Source organism: Oryx dammah, unplaced genomic scaffold (assembly GCF_014754425.2).
Source record: "Oryx dammah isolate SB20612 unplaced genomic scaffold, SCBI_Odam_1.1 HiC_scaffold_11, whole genome shotgun sequence".
Lineage (NCBI taxonomy): Eukaryota > Metazoa > Chordata > Mammalia > Artiodactyla > Bovidae > Oryx > Oryx dammah.
In genome coordinates this window covers 23,304,234-23,317,058 of record NW_024070195.1, presented here as the reverse complement: position 1 = coordinate 23,317,058, position 12,825 = coordinate 23,304,234, and the positions used below count along the sequence as shown (strand labels likewise).

The window sequence follows — 12,825 nt, the reverse complement described above, 5'->3', positions numbered from 1 at the left end:
ATGCAGGATCTTAGTTTCCTGACCAGGGATGGAACCTGCACCCCCCAGCAGTGGAAGTGCAGAGTCTTAACCACTGGACAACCAGGGAAGACCCTTATATTTCTGTACTTGAACTCTGTTACATTTCTTTCTTATTCTGTGTCACGGTCAGAGATATTTCTTAAATGCTTCAGAGGAATAACAACAGAATGATTGGCAGAAAGAGAAGCATCAGCCTCCATAGCTATCCAGGAGACTGCAGTAACCAGTCTCCTCCCTGAGGCTGTGTGTGTGAGCCACTGAAGGAAGGGATAATGTGTTTTTTTCCCAGATCATGGAAGACACCCAGATTTTAAACTGGGAAGTTGAAGAAGAGGAGGAGGTTGCAGAGAGCCCCAGTGAATCTCTGGGGTATAGCTTGGAGCCCCTAGCGCAGCTGCATATCTTCAGTAGTTCCTATGGACCAGAAAAAGGTCAGGAGTAATTTCGTGCTAAAGTACTGGCCTCTTATTTATGTGGGGAGGTAATGGGATGGTTGCAAGCTTAGATATGCATCTGTGAGATCTGAAAAAAATATCTTACTGGGGATGGAAAAGTGGGGATGATTATCTCATTGCTCCAGGCAAGGGACCTGGACTCCATGGGGGTGATTTTACTTTGTTAGGAGAAGATGAAGGAATTCAGATAAAAATCCAGTGAGGTCTGGAAATGGAAGGTGGTGATGTTTTGCACAACAATGTGAATGTAGTTGATGTCACTGTGCTATACATTTAAAATTAGGCTGAACGGTAAATTTATGTATGCTGTGCTGTGCTTAGTCGCTCAGTCGTGTCTGATTCTTTGTGACCCTATAGACTGTAGCCCACCAGACTCTTGTCCATGAAATCTGCATGCAAGAATACTGGAGTGGGTTGCTATGCCCTCCTCCAGGGGATCGTCCCAACCCAGGGATCAAACCCAGGTCTCCCACATTGCAGGTGGATTGTTTCTAATCTGAGCCACCAGGGAAGCCCAAGAATACTGGAGAGAGTAGTCTATCCCTTCTCCAGGGGAGCTTCCTGACCCAGGGATCAAACCGGCATCTCTTGCATTGCAGGCAGATTCTTTACCAGTTGAGCTACCTGGGAAGCCCAAATTTTATGTATATTTTATCACAATAGAAACAATCCAGTGTAGATGGATGGAATGTTGACTATGAATAATGCATTGCACATATTCTTTATTAGCTAGTTATTCTAGGGCCTTTTATTTTTCTAATGCATGAGGGGGACCTTGAGTGAGTCATGGGGAACTTAACAGAAATGTTTTTAATAGCAAGTTAGGACTATGGCTTTGGAACTCACCTACCTCTCTAATTCTTAGACTTCCCACTCTACCTCGGGAAGAACATGATAGGCCGAATGCCTGATTGCTCTGTGGCCCTGCCCTTTTCATCAATCTCCAAACAACATGCAGTGATTGAAATCTCTGCCTGGGACAAGGCGCCTGTCCTCCGGGATTGCGGGAGCCTCAATGGCACTCAAATCCTGCGGCCTCCTAAGGTCCTGAGCCCTGGGGTGAGTCATCGTTTGCGGGACCGGGAGTTGATTCTCTTTGCTGACTTGCCCTGCCAGTACCATCGCTTGGATGTCCCCCGGCCTTTTGTCTCCCGGGGCCCTCTAACTGTAGAGGAGACACCCAGGGTACAGGGAGGAACTCAACCCCCCAGGCTTCTGTTGGCTGAGGACTCAGAGGAAGAAGTAGGTAAGTTTGTGTATCAGGAGGGTGGGTGAGGAGACAGGGACGGTGAGTGTAAAACTCTCCACTTACTCCTTTCTACTCATGACAGATTCCGTTTTGGACAAGTGTGTGGTGAAAGGACCAAGGACCTCCTCTTCGGCAACAGTCGTTCCAGAGAGGTGAGTGTCAAAGGGCCAGGCATCTGAGTCTTCAAATGGATGAGGAAGTGGGCTGGAGGAGCCATCTCTGGGAGAGCTAATTACCATCAAAGTCTGGGCGGGGGAACCACACATACTCCTTCACTCAACTGAATTTTTACTGAGCGTCTCATGTGCCAACTAGAGAATTAATTGCTGGAGACAGAACAGCAAGTACTACCTTGCATCTGCTCTCAAGGAGTTCCTACTTGAGTGGAATATCCCTTCTGTGGGAATTGATTCTATAGGTTTCTTCTCTTCTCTCCCCTTCACAGTGATGAAGAAGGGCCTTCCCCTGCCCCAGATGGGCCCGGGCCACCTTCTGCCTTCAACTTGAACAGCGACACGGATGAGGAAGAAAGTCAGGAATCAGGAGCAGGGGAGGCCTCTTCAGCTGCCAGAATAGGTACCGCTGCAGAGACGGAACAGCCTGAACCTGTCACAGCCGAAATCCAGATTGAGAAGGATCGGTGTTCCGTGAAGGAGAGGAACAGGGACACAGAAATCGAGAGGGATGTGAGGAATGGGGTGGTTCCGACTGGAGTGATTCTGGAGAGGAACCAGCCTTCTGGGGAGGACAGTGACACAGATGTGAGTGATGAGAGTGGGCCTCGAAGAAGGCTTGTTGGGGTCCGTCCGAAAAGGGCCTGGTCTTGTAACTTCATAGACAGTGATACCGATGGAGAGGATGAGGGGATTCCTGCTACTGCAGCAGTGGTTCCCATGAAGGAGAGGCAGATCTTCCACGAAGCTGGTACACAGAGCCCCCAGGCACCTGGTGTGGCACGTCGGCAGGAGAGCCCAGCTGACGGTGATACAGATATAGAGGAGGGGGAGGCCCCCCCGGACAGAAGCCAAGCCTCCGTGGTGATTGACAGCAATACAGATGATGAGGAAGAAGTCTCAGCAGCACTGTCACTGGCACGTCTAAGAGAGGGCCAGGCTGGTAAGTGGAACCAAGATGCAGATGCAGAAGAGGACAGGGCCCAACCCGTGGCCCTTCTGGAGCAAAGCCGGGCCTCTGCTGGGGGAGAGAGTGACACAGATGTGGAGGAAGAGGGGCTCCCAGTAGAAAGGAGGGGAGTGGTTCCCAAGGGTCACATGGACAGGGAATATTCAAAAAAGAGCCAGCATCCTCCCAGGGACAGTGATACAGAGGGGAAGGAAGATGAGAGCTCACCAGGGGTCCACCTGGAGAGAAGCCAGGCCTTTGCACAAGTGGAGGATGAGGTCCCACTGGGGCCAGCTGTTGCACTTCCGGAGAAGCATCAGGTACAAGGCATAGTGTGGCCACATCACACCGATTCAGAGGCAGAAGGGGGCCCGGCACAGCGCCCCATGCTGCGTCTAGAGGAAGCCCGGCCTCCTTTAGCTGGGGACTGTGAACTGGATGCGGAAAACACATCTGGTGTTAGAAGGAGCCAGCTTCCGGCAGAAAAAGATGCTGGGACCACGTGGGCCACAGCCGTTCCTGAACAGGACAGAGCACTTGCCATTGGGACCCAGGGTGGGTCATCCACGGCACCAGGGGAGCAAGACCTTCTCCCGGTCTCAAGGGAAAACCTAGCAGATATGGTGGTGGACACAGGCACTCCAGGGGAGCCCCAACCGCAGCAGAGAGAGGGGCCCCAGACCACCACAGGAAGGGAGAGAGAACCACATGGGAATAGGGCCACAGACTCTGAAGAGAACCTCCATGGTAAGTGCTGGCCTTTCTTCCTGGAGGCCTGAGATAAAGAATGCTTCTAGCTTCTAGCATATCTTAGTTCATGTGAGCTGCTATAACAAAAGACCATAGACTGGGTAGCTGATAAAACAACAGAAGTTTATTTTTCACAGTTCTAAAGGCTGGTAAGTCTAAGATCAAGACACCAGCAGATTCAGTGTCTGATGAGGCCCTGCTTTCTTATAGATAGCTGTCTTCTCATTATGTCTTCACATGGCAAAAGGGCCCAAGGGAGCTCTCTCAAGTCTTTCTCTGATTTTTTCTAAATGACTTTATTTATTTTTGGCTGTGCTGGGTCTTCCTTGCTGCGCTGGCTTTTCTCTAGTTATGTGGAGCCAAGGCTACTCTCTAGTTGTAGTACACTGACTTCTCATTGCACTGGTTTCTCTTGTTGAGTACAGGCTCTAGACTAGAGCTCAGGCTCAGTAGTTGTGGCACACAGGCTTAGTTGTTCCGGGGCATGTGGGATCTTCCTGGATCAGGGCTTGAACCTGTGTCTTCTGCATTGGCAGGCAGATTCTTTATCACTGAGCCACGGCTGAGCCTGCACTAATACCATTCATGCAGGCTGCGCCCTCATGACCTAGTCACCTCCCAGTCACCTCCTAATGCCCTCACATTGGAAGTAAGGTTTCAACATAATATTTGGGGAGACACAGATTCAGGCTATTGCATAGGATTGGGGCTGTGGAGAGAACTGTAGAGAAAAGGAGTTAGGATCAGCTCTGTTTTTTAAATTATCCTGCATTCCTCCCCACCAGATTCTGAAGATCTGAACCTACCAGCTACCCAGTGCTTTGTAGACAGACAGAATCAGAGCCTGGAAGGTGAGGCCATCTTTGTTGTGGGAATACTGGTACAAGCAGGAGCTGGGAGATTAGATTGGTGGTCCTTGAAGGATGTGAAGGCTGGCATGGGCAGCAGAGAAGACTGGGAATGGGCCCTCAGAGTTCTGTGGAGGAGCAGTGCTCAGGCCATGCTTTTTTGTGTAGCAGCCCCCAGCATGGAGGATGAGCCCACCCAGGCCTTCCTGTTTCCTCTGCCCCAAGAGCCTGGCCCTTCCTGTTGCAGCTCCCAGGCCACAGGTATGAGAAACTCGCGCCTCTTCCATGCCCTTAACTTGGCATCCTTATTTCCCCTCTCTGTCCAGTTCAGTTCAGTTCAGTCGCTCAGTCGTGTCCGACTCTTTGCGACCCCATGAATTGCAGCATGCCAGGCCTCCCTGTCCATCACCAACTCCCGGAGTTCACTCAGACTCACGCCCATCAAGTCAGTGATGCCATCCAGCCATCTCATCCTCTGTCGTCCCCTTCTCCTCCTGCCCCCAATCCCTCCCAGCATCAGAGTCTTTTCCAATGAGTCAACTCTTCACATGAGGTGGCCAAAGTACTAGAGCTTCAGCTTTAGCATCATTCCTTCCAAAGCCTGTCTTTATAGCCTTTGACATTTTTTTGCTGATGTTCCTCCATCTCATCAGAAAAGAATGCTACATTAAGTCAGACCCAGATAGCAACTACTCTAGCAACTAGTTTATTTTAATTTATGTATTTGGTTGCACGGGATCTTAGCGGCGGCACACAGGGTCTTTATTTGCAGCAAGAGGACTCCTTACTTGCAGCATGTGGGATCTAGTTCCCTGACCAGGGATCAAACCTGGTCCTCCTACATTGGGAGCTCAGAGTCTTAGCCACTGGACCACCAGTGAAATGTTATGGCTCTCTTCCTTATTCCCAGCTTTCCTTTAATAACTCACTTAAATTTATTATGCATGAATTTGTCTTAATCTTTTCTCAAGCTGTTAGCTCTTCAACCTACATCCCTCTCTCTTTGACTCTGCTTCCAGGTTCCCTGGATGAGTCATGGGAGGTCTTGGCGACACAGCCATTCTGTCCAAGAGAGTCTGAGGCCTCTGAGACCCAAACCGTTGTCACCCTCCTTGACACCCGTGCATCTTGCCCCCCTCCATCTAGGACAGCACAGCAAGAGCAACATCCAGAGAGCCCAGTCCATGCAGAGCCCCTGGGGATGGAAGGCAGAGGGATGCAGACTGTGGAGAAAGAAATGGGTACCCCAAGAGGAACAGCAGAGAGGGGGATCCCTGAGGGAGGGCCACCGCAGGAGGAAACCAAGAAACTGCCCTCGGAAGGAGAGAGGGAAGATGTGACGGGAGAGGAAGAATTAATCGGGGGGATACAGGGCAGAGAAAAAAATGAGGTGTTAGCTAGAGATACTCAGAGCCAAGAATCTGACAAAAAAGTGAATAGTGCAAGTACCGGAAGGGGAATGGAGATTGTAAAGGTAGAAATTGAGACACCCAAGGAAACACAAGAGAAAGAGAGGGAAAAGCAGACTCTCCCAGGGGAAATATTTGAGAGTGAAGCAGGGAAACTGGTAGTAGAGAGGGAGAGTGAGGCAGGTGAGTTAGAAGTCAAGGGACCCCAAGAGCTACTGGACAGAGGCCCACAGATGGGGGAGACAGAGGCGGGGGGCCAGGACCAGAAAGGCCAAGCCTCTGATCCGCCATCAGAGCCTGGAGCAGGGGCAGGAGACCTTCAGGGACTTGCTTCAGACCCAGTAGCTTCTGGGAGTCAGGCAGGTGGAGAAAGGGGAGCCCCAGGGACCCCCAGGAGGCAGCAGAGAGGTAAGTGAAGGTAGAGGGGAGCCCAAAGTGGTCCACATCCCTATGGTAATTGACTCCTAGGTGACTGACTGCTTAGACCTCAGCTGCTTGTCTTTCCCTCTGTCCAGGTGACTTGAATTGCGAGATGCCACCTGCTGAGAAGGCTTCCAGGGTGAGAACTGCTGTTTCTACCTCCACCCCACTCCACAGGTCATCTCTACATCTCCTGCACCGCCCCTTCCCCTGAGCTTGCTTTCATCTACTCCTTTCCTTTTCTTCTTACTTTTCTTCCATTTTCACTGCTCCTTAGTTAGCTTCTGTCTGTTTACCTTGACACCTGTTATTTTCCATATCTATTTCCCAAGTTCTGTCTTCCTCTACCTGTCTCAGAATGTTCCTTTTTTCATGTCCCTTCTCTCCCTTCTTTCTCCCAACCATCCTCTTTATTACTATTGTCCATATATGGCCTTTTGGGGGGAGGTCTTTGGGAAAGAGGAAATTCCAGTTCTAATGGAACTAATAAAATTCTAATTCCAGTCTAATGGAACAAACAGAAAGAGAAGTGCCATGAGCACACTGTCTAAACAAGTAGTGAGAACAGTATCCAAGTCCTCTCTCCCTTTTCTCTGCCTCTTCTTCACTGGCTTCTCTTTCTCCCCAGGGTGATCAGGAATCCCCAGATGCTTGTCTGCCTCCTGCAGCGCCTGAAGCCTCAGCCGCACTCCCAAATTCCCTCATCTCTCAGATCCAAAAACATCCCGCACCTCAGTCCCTCATTTTTCCCGCTCCAGCTCCTTTAGAACTGCCTATTCCCAGGACCAGACAAAATGAGACTCAGGAAGCTCCAGAGACTCCCTTCTCCTCAGAGCTGAACTCTGTCCACCCAGAACCCAAAGTCAGGCCCCAGGGGTCCTCTCCAGTTTCTTCTCTACCCCTTGAGCCCCACCCTACCACCCCCACAGGCCAGCCTATTGCCCTTGAACCCATATCTGGGGTCTCTCGGAGCAGGACACATAGTTCCTTTGATGTAACTGCCTCATCAGTTGTCCCCACAGCCCTTGCACTGCAGCCATCCACCTCCACAGACCAGCCTGTCACCCCTAAGCCCACACTTCGGGCCCCTCGGGGCAGGGCACAGAGGTCTTCTGTCAAAACCCCTGAACCCAATGTCCCCACAGACCAGCCTGTTGCCCCTGAGCTCACAGCTATGGCCACTCGGGGCAGGGCACAGAGGTCTTCTGTCAAGACTTCCAAACCAGATAACCCCACAACACCCAAGCCCCAGCCTTCCACCTCCACAGACCAGCTTGTCACACCCAAACCCACATCTCGGGCCCCTCGGGGTAGGACACCTAGGTCTTCTGCCAAGACTCCTGAACCAGCTGTCCCCACAGCCTCTGAGCTCCAGCCTGCTGCCCCTAAAGACCAGCCTGTTGCTCCTGAGCTCACCTCTAGAGCCACTCGGGGCAGGACACAGAGGTCTTCTTTCAAGACTTCCAAACCAGATATGTCCACAACCCCCGAGCCCCAGCCTTCCACTTCCACAGACCAGCCTGTCATCCCCAAACCCACATCTCGGGCCCCTCGGGGCAGGACACCTAGGTCTTCCGCCAAGACTCCTGAACCAGTTGTCTCCACAGCCTCTGAGCTCCAGCCTTCTGCCCTCACAGATCAGCCTGTCACTCCTGAGCTCACATCTAGGGCTACTCGGGGCCGTGCACAGAGGTCCTCTGTCAAAACCCCTGATCCAGTTACCACCACAACACCTGAGCTCCAGCCTTCCACCTCCACAGACCAGCTTGTCACCCCCAAACGCACATCTCGGGCCCCTCGAGGCAGGACACGTAGGTCATCTGCCAAGACTCCTGAACCAGTTGTTCCCACAGCCTCTGAGCTCCAGCCTTCTGCCCCTGCAGACCAGCCTGTTGGTCCTTGGGCCACTCAGTGTAGAAGACATAGGTCTTCTGTCAAGACCCCAGAACCAGTTGTCCCCACAGTCCCTGAACCTCAGCCTTCCACTTCTAAAGACCAGTCTGTCGCTCCTGAGCCCACATCTCAGGCCACTGAGAGCCAAACGCATAGGTCCTCTGTCAAGACATCCCAGCCAGCTGAATCCACAGCCCCTGACCTCAAACCTTCCTCCCCCACAGACCAGCCTGTCACTCCCAAGGTCATAGTTCAGGGTGGTCCAAGCAGGACAGGAAGGGCTTCTACAGCAAATGCTGTGCTGGTTCCTACTACCCCTGAATTCCAGTCTCCAGTCCCGTCAGAACAGCCTCTTCCCCCTGACCCCATCCCCGAAGTCAACTGCAGCAGGAGGCTGAGGGCCGCTAGGAAACGTGGGTCTCCCACAGTTCATGTTCATGAGCCCTGCACCATACCCCCTGAACCTAACTCCCGCTCTTCAAGGAACCAAAGACATGGGGCAGTGAAAGCAGCCAAACCCCTTAGCACCATTCCTGAGCCTGCCTTTGCCCAGCTCCCCGAGGCACCGCTTCACACTCCCCAGATGCCAAAGGAGGAGGCAGCAGATGGATCAGGCTTCACCCCAGAGCCCCAGCCTAGGGCCTCTCAAAACCACAAGAGGCCTTCAGCTACTGCACATTCACCTCCACTTCAAAAACGGCTCCAGAGAGGGAGAGTCCCTCAGAAGGCAGCATCCCTTAAGGAAGAAGAAAATCCAGTAGCGAGGCCGAGGAAGGAAGAGGTGAGGAGAGGGCTTGGGGCCACGAAGTTAGGAAAGGGCCTGGGGGCTCGGAAACTTCTACCAAGTTCTCTCTCAATCCCCCAGGGTGTAGTGATTCCAGGTCCAGGCAAGAGAAAGAGAGAGCAGACAGAGGAGGAGTCCCAGGGAAGACCGAGCCGCAGCCTGCGACGGACCAAACCGATCCAGGAGTCCACGGCCCCCAAAGTAGGGGAGAAGGCCCATGGGGCCTCATGGGAGATGGAGATGTGGGAGGATGGAAGGAGACCCAGGGGATTTGAGGGAGGGGCTGGTTGCTGTACCAGCTCAGGCTAACCCCCTTCACAGGTGCTGTTCACCGGTGTGGTGGATGCTCGTGGAGAGAGGACAGTGCTGGCCCTGGGGGGCAGTTTGGCCAGCTCGGTGGCTGAGGCTTCTCACTTGGTGACTGATCGGATCCGCCGGACGGTCAAGTTTCTGTGTGCCCTGGGCCGGGGCATCCCCATCCTCTCCCTGGCCTGGCTGCATGAGGTGAGAAGCCAAGAGATGGTGACACACACCCGCAGAGACAGTGACGGGAGAAGGCTGCTCAGGTGAGGCTCTAAGAAGTGGTGGGAGGAGTGTGGCTACAGGAAGATGAGGTTAGTGAAGCAGAAGGCTTCATTCCGTGAGCTCCCTACTGTAAACTCTAGACAGAAGAGCTGTGTGAAGGGCTGGGCTGAGCTTTGGTGCTGACTGTTACCGTCCTTAGTCCCGCAAGGCAGGCTGTTTCTTGCCCCCGGACGAATACTTGGTGACTGATCCTGAGCAGGAGAAGAACTTCGGCTTCAGCCTTCGGGAGGCCCTGAGCCGAGCTCAGGAGCGAAGGCTGCTGGAGGTGAGGCTGTCTGCTGACCCCTGGTTCAGCCATTTCCCAGCCGTCCACAGCCTCTCAGAGCATCTACTGTCTCCACTGTTTCCTCCCTCCCAGGGCTATGAGATTCACGTGACCCCCGGAGTCCAGCCACCGCCACCTCAGATGGGAGAAATCATCAACTGCTGTGGAGGCGCCATCCTGCCCAGCATGCCCCGGTCCTACAAGGTAGGGGTGGTGTGCTGAGGGTCTGGAGAGGTGGCTGGAATGGGTACAGGTGAGAGGAGAAATGGAGGTGCAGCTGGCAGCACGGAGCAGTGAGAGGCTGGGGAAGTCCTGTGGTACAGAAACGGGTGGAGAAGACGGAAGAAGTCTGCTGATACAAATGGACTTATTTTTTTCTATATTTACAGTCTTTTCAAATGTACACAAAGGGAACAACGCAGCAAACCTCCGTATACCAATCGCTCAGATTCAACAGACTAATTTAGATGTTGCTGCATTTGCTCTGTTGCTCCCTTTTTTTCTTTTTCTTTCATTTTGTTCGCTGAGGTTGTTAAGGGAATCTGTAAACATCATTATTATTTTTTCCTACATACTTAAAATATACATTTGTAAGAAATATGCACATTTCTGTATAATCACATGTCGCTATTAGTCAATAACAAAATTAAGTTGTTTCCTGTCACTTTGTCATAGTCCATTAATCAAATTTCTCCAGTCGTCTGAAAGTGTCTTTTTACAGTTCAAGTAAGGGTTCAAGCAAAGTCCATGTATTGCCACAATTGCTGTATCTCTTAATTCACTTTTAGTCTAGAGCATCCACCCCAACCCACCCAGCCTTTTTTCTGCCACTGACTTCTAGCAGAAACTAGGTCAGTTTTCCTTTAGAATGTCCCATGGTCTGGATTTTTCTGTTTGCTCTCTTGTTATATCATTTACCTTGTTCTTCTATCTTCTGTATTTCCTGTAAATCATAGTTCACTTAAAAAACTTGAACAAATTCAGGTTCAACTTTCTGGCAAGAGTTCTGCATAGACAATGTGTGCCATGTGACTTCCTGTCAGGAAGTATTGTTTTAGTGATGCTCAGTGATCAATGAGTCCTGAACCTATTTCTTGGATTCTTTTTCACCCCTGACTTTCTCTTTTTGCTCTTTGTCTTTCTCCAGCCTCAGAGGTTCGTGATCACATGTTCCCAGGACTTTCCTCGATGTGCTGTTCCATATCGGGTTGGGCTGCCTATCCTCTCACCCGAATTCCTGCTGACAGGAGTACTAAAGCAGGAAGTCAAGCCAGAGGCCTTTGCCTTCTCCACTGTGGAAATGTCATCCACCTGAAAACCCCACCCTGGTACCCTTTTCCCTCCCAGACCAATATAGAAAATGTTAGAAATATTCAGAAGAAAGAACTTAGGGCTTTAGAAAAGATTAGGGTGTCTGATCTGATTTGTCTTGGAACGTGTGGGGCCAAAACAGGCCTTTTGGTAAACAAAGATAGGGAGACTGGGAGCCATGGGTTTTCTTAAATGGCCATTTAAAGTTGGCCAGTCCCAGGCTTAGATGTCTTGTCACCGCTCATGTTTGGCTGGCCTGCTGTACCGATTGCTTTGTGGCACACAGTGTCTTGCCTCCTGTTTGGAAGCCATTTATTTCTCCTTGTCGTTTCTTTCTGGGACTCTTACTCATCCTTACAAGATAGTGAAAACAATTTTAGCGTCAGGAACTTGAAAAGATTCTTGGAGTGAGTAAGTTTGAGGGTGGAGTTATGGAACGCTCCTAAAATTTCCTTTCTCCTTACCCCTTCTTGTTAGAAGCGTCCTTTAGCTTTGACGTTGAGCTAATCTCTGCAATTTTTCTCTCTTTTTTTTGGCTTGCTTTTCTAGTATTTATAAATTTAAACCTAGGCTTAATGTCTGTGATAAATAAATATTCACTCTGTGCCTTATGTTGTAGTGCAGTTTTATTTTTTAAATCTTAAAAGTTGGTTGATTATAAGGATTTAAGGAAATTAGAACCCATATACATTGCTCATGGGAATGTAAAATGATTCATCCACTGTGGTAAGCAGTTTGACGGTTTCTCCAAAGTTAAATATAGAACTTCCATATGATCCAGCAATTCTCCTCATAGATATACAGCCAAAAGAATTAAAACAGATGTTCAAACAAATACTTCTGCACAAATGTTTATATCAACACTTTAGCAAGAGCCGAAAGATGGAAGCACAAATGTTCATCAGCAGATGAATGGATAAACAAATTGTGGCATATCCATACAATGGAGTATTATATTCAGTCATAAAAGGAGATGAGGTACTAATTGTGCTACAGTATTTTGAGGATGAACCTCAAAAGCATTATGCTAAGTTAAAGAAGTCAGACAGAAAAAGTCATATTGTATGTTTCCACCTGTTGGAAATACACAGAATAGGTAAGTCCATAGAGACAGTAGGCAGTGCTTGTCAAGGGCTTTCGGGGAGAGAAATGGGGAGTAATTGCTTAACAGTTTCACGGTTTTATTTTGGGGTGAAAAAATGCTTTGGAACTAGATAGAGGTGGTGGTTGCATACATTATGAAGGTACTAAATGCCACTGGACTGCTCTCTTTAAAATGATTTTATGTTATGTGAATTTCACTTCAATTAAAATACTGATTGGTTTTGTGCACTTTTCTGCAGGTTAAGTTATACTTAAGTTTGGAAAACTTTGGTGTAGTAAAAACAGCATTGGCTTTGCCAAACACTGTGCTAGCTTTTAAACATACCCAATCTTGCGACTTCCCTGGTGGTGCAGTGGTTAAGACCCTGTGTTCTCAATGCAGGGGGCATGGGTTCAATCCCTGGTCAGGGAACTGAGATCCCACATGCTGCTGGCCAAATAAAAAATAAAAAAAGAACCATACCCAACCTCACAATATATATTAAGCACAGCCATTGTGGGTGTGGCCCACAGTAGGACCTAGATAAATATTAGTCCCCTTGCCCTACCCAAAGGCTTGTACTGACACTTGTCTGAGTCCTTGAGGTTCTGGATTTCTTACAGCACCTG

At 50.0% G+C, this 12,825-nt stretch overlaps 1 protein-coding gene across 10 annotated transcripts in view; it reads left to right on the top strand.

Moving 5' to 3' along the window:
- The window catches only part of MDC1 (mediator of DNA damage checkpoint 1), a 14,254-nt gene extending 1,823 nt beyond the window's left edge, over positions 1 to 12,431 (top strand). For 3 of the 10 annotated variants that reach the window (XM_040250146.1, XM_040250148.1, XM_040250149.1), the window contains 13 exons: positions 311 to 452; positions 1,342 to 1,722; positions 1,808 to 1,877; positions 2,171 to 3,594; positions 4,383 to 4,448; positions 4,614 to 4,706; positions 5,465 to 6,262; positions 6,370 to 6,413; positions 6,903 to 8,948; positions 9,033 to 9,152; positions 9,273 to 9,455; positions 9,676 to 10,005; positions 10,949 to 12,431. In XM_040250146.1, coding sequence (XP_040106080.1) covers positions 311 to 452; positions 1,342 to 1,722; positions 1,808 to 1,877; positions 2,171 to 3,594; positions 4,383 to 4,448; positions 4,614 to 4,706; positions 5,465 to 6,262; positions 6,370 to 6,413; positions 6,903 to 8,948; positions 9,033 to 9,152; positions 9,273 to 9,455; positions 9,676 to 10,005; positions 10,949 to 11,116 — 5,865 coding nt within the window. In that variant the 3' untranslated portion in view covers positions 11,117 to 12,431. The remainder of the gene's footprint in view (positions 1 to 310; positions 453 to 1,341; positions 1,723 to 1,807; positions 1,878 to 2,170; positions 3,595 to 4,382; positions 4,449 to 4,613; positions 4,707 to 5,464; positions 6,263 to 6,369; positions 6,414 to 6,902; positions 8,949 to 9,032; positions 9,153 to 9,272; positions 9,456 to 9,675; positions 10,006 to 10,948) is intronic. The other 7 variants (XM_040250154.1, XM_040250152.1, XM_040250155.1 and 4 more) reach the window with 5 other exon arrangements.
- Positions 12,432 to 12,825: the final 394 nt, after the last annotated feature.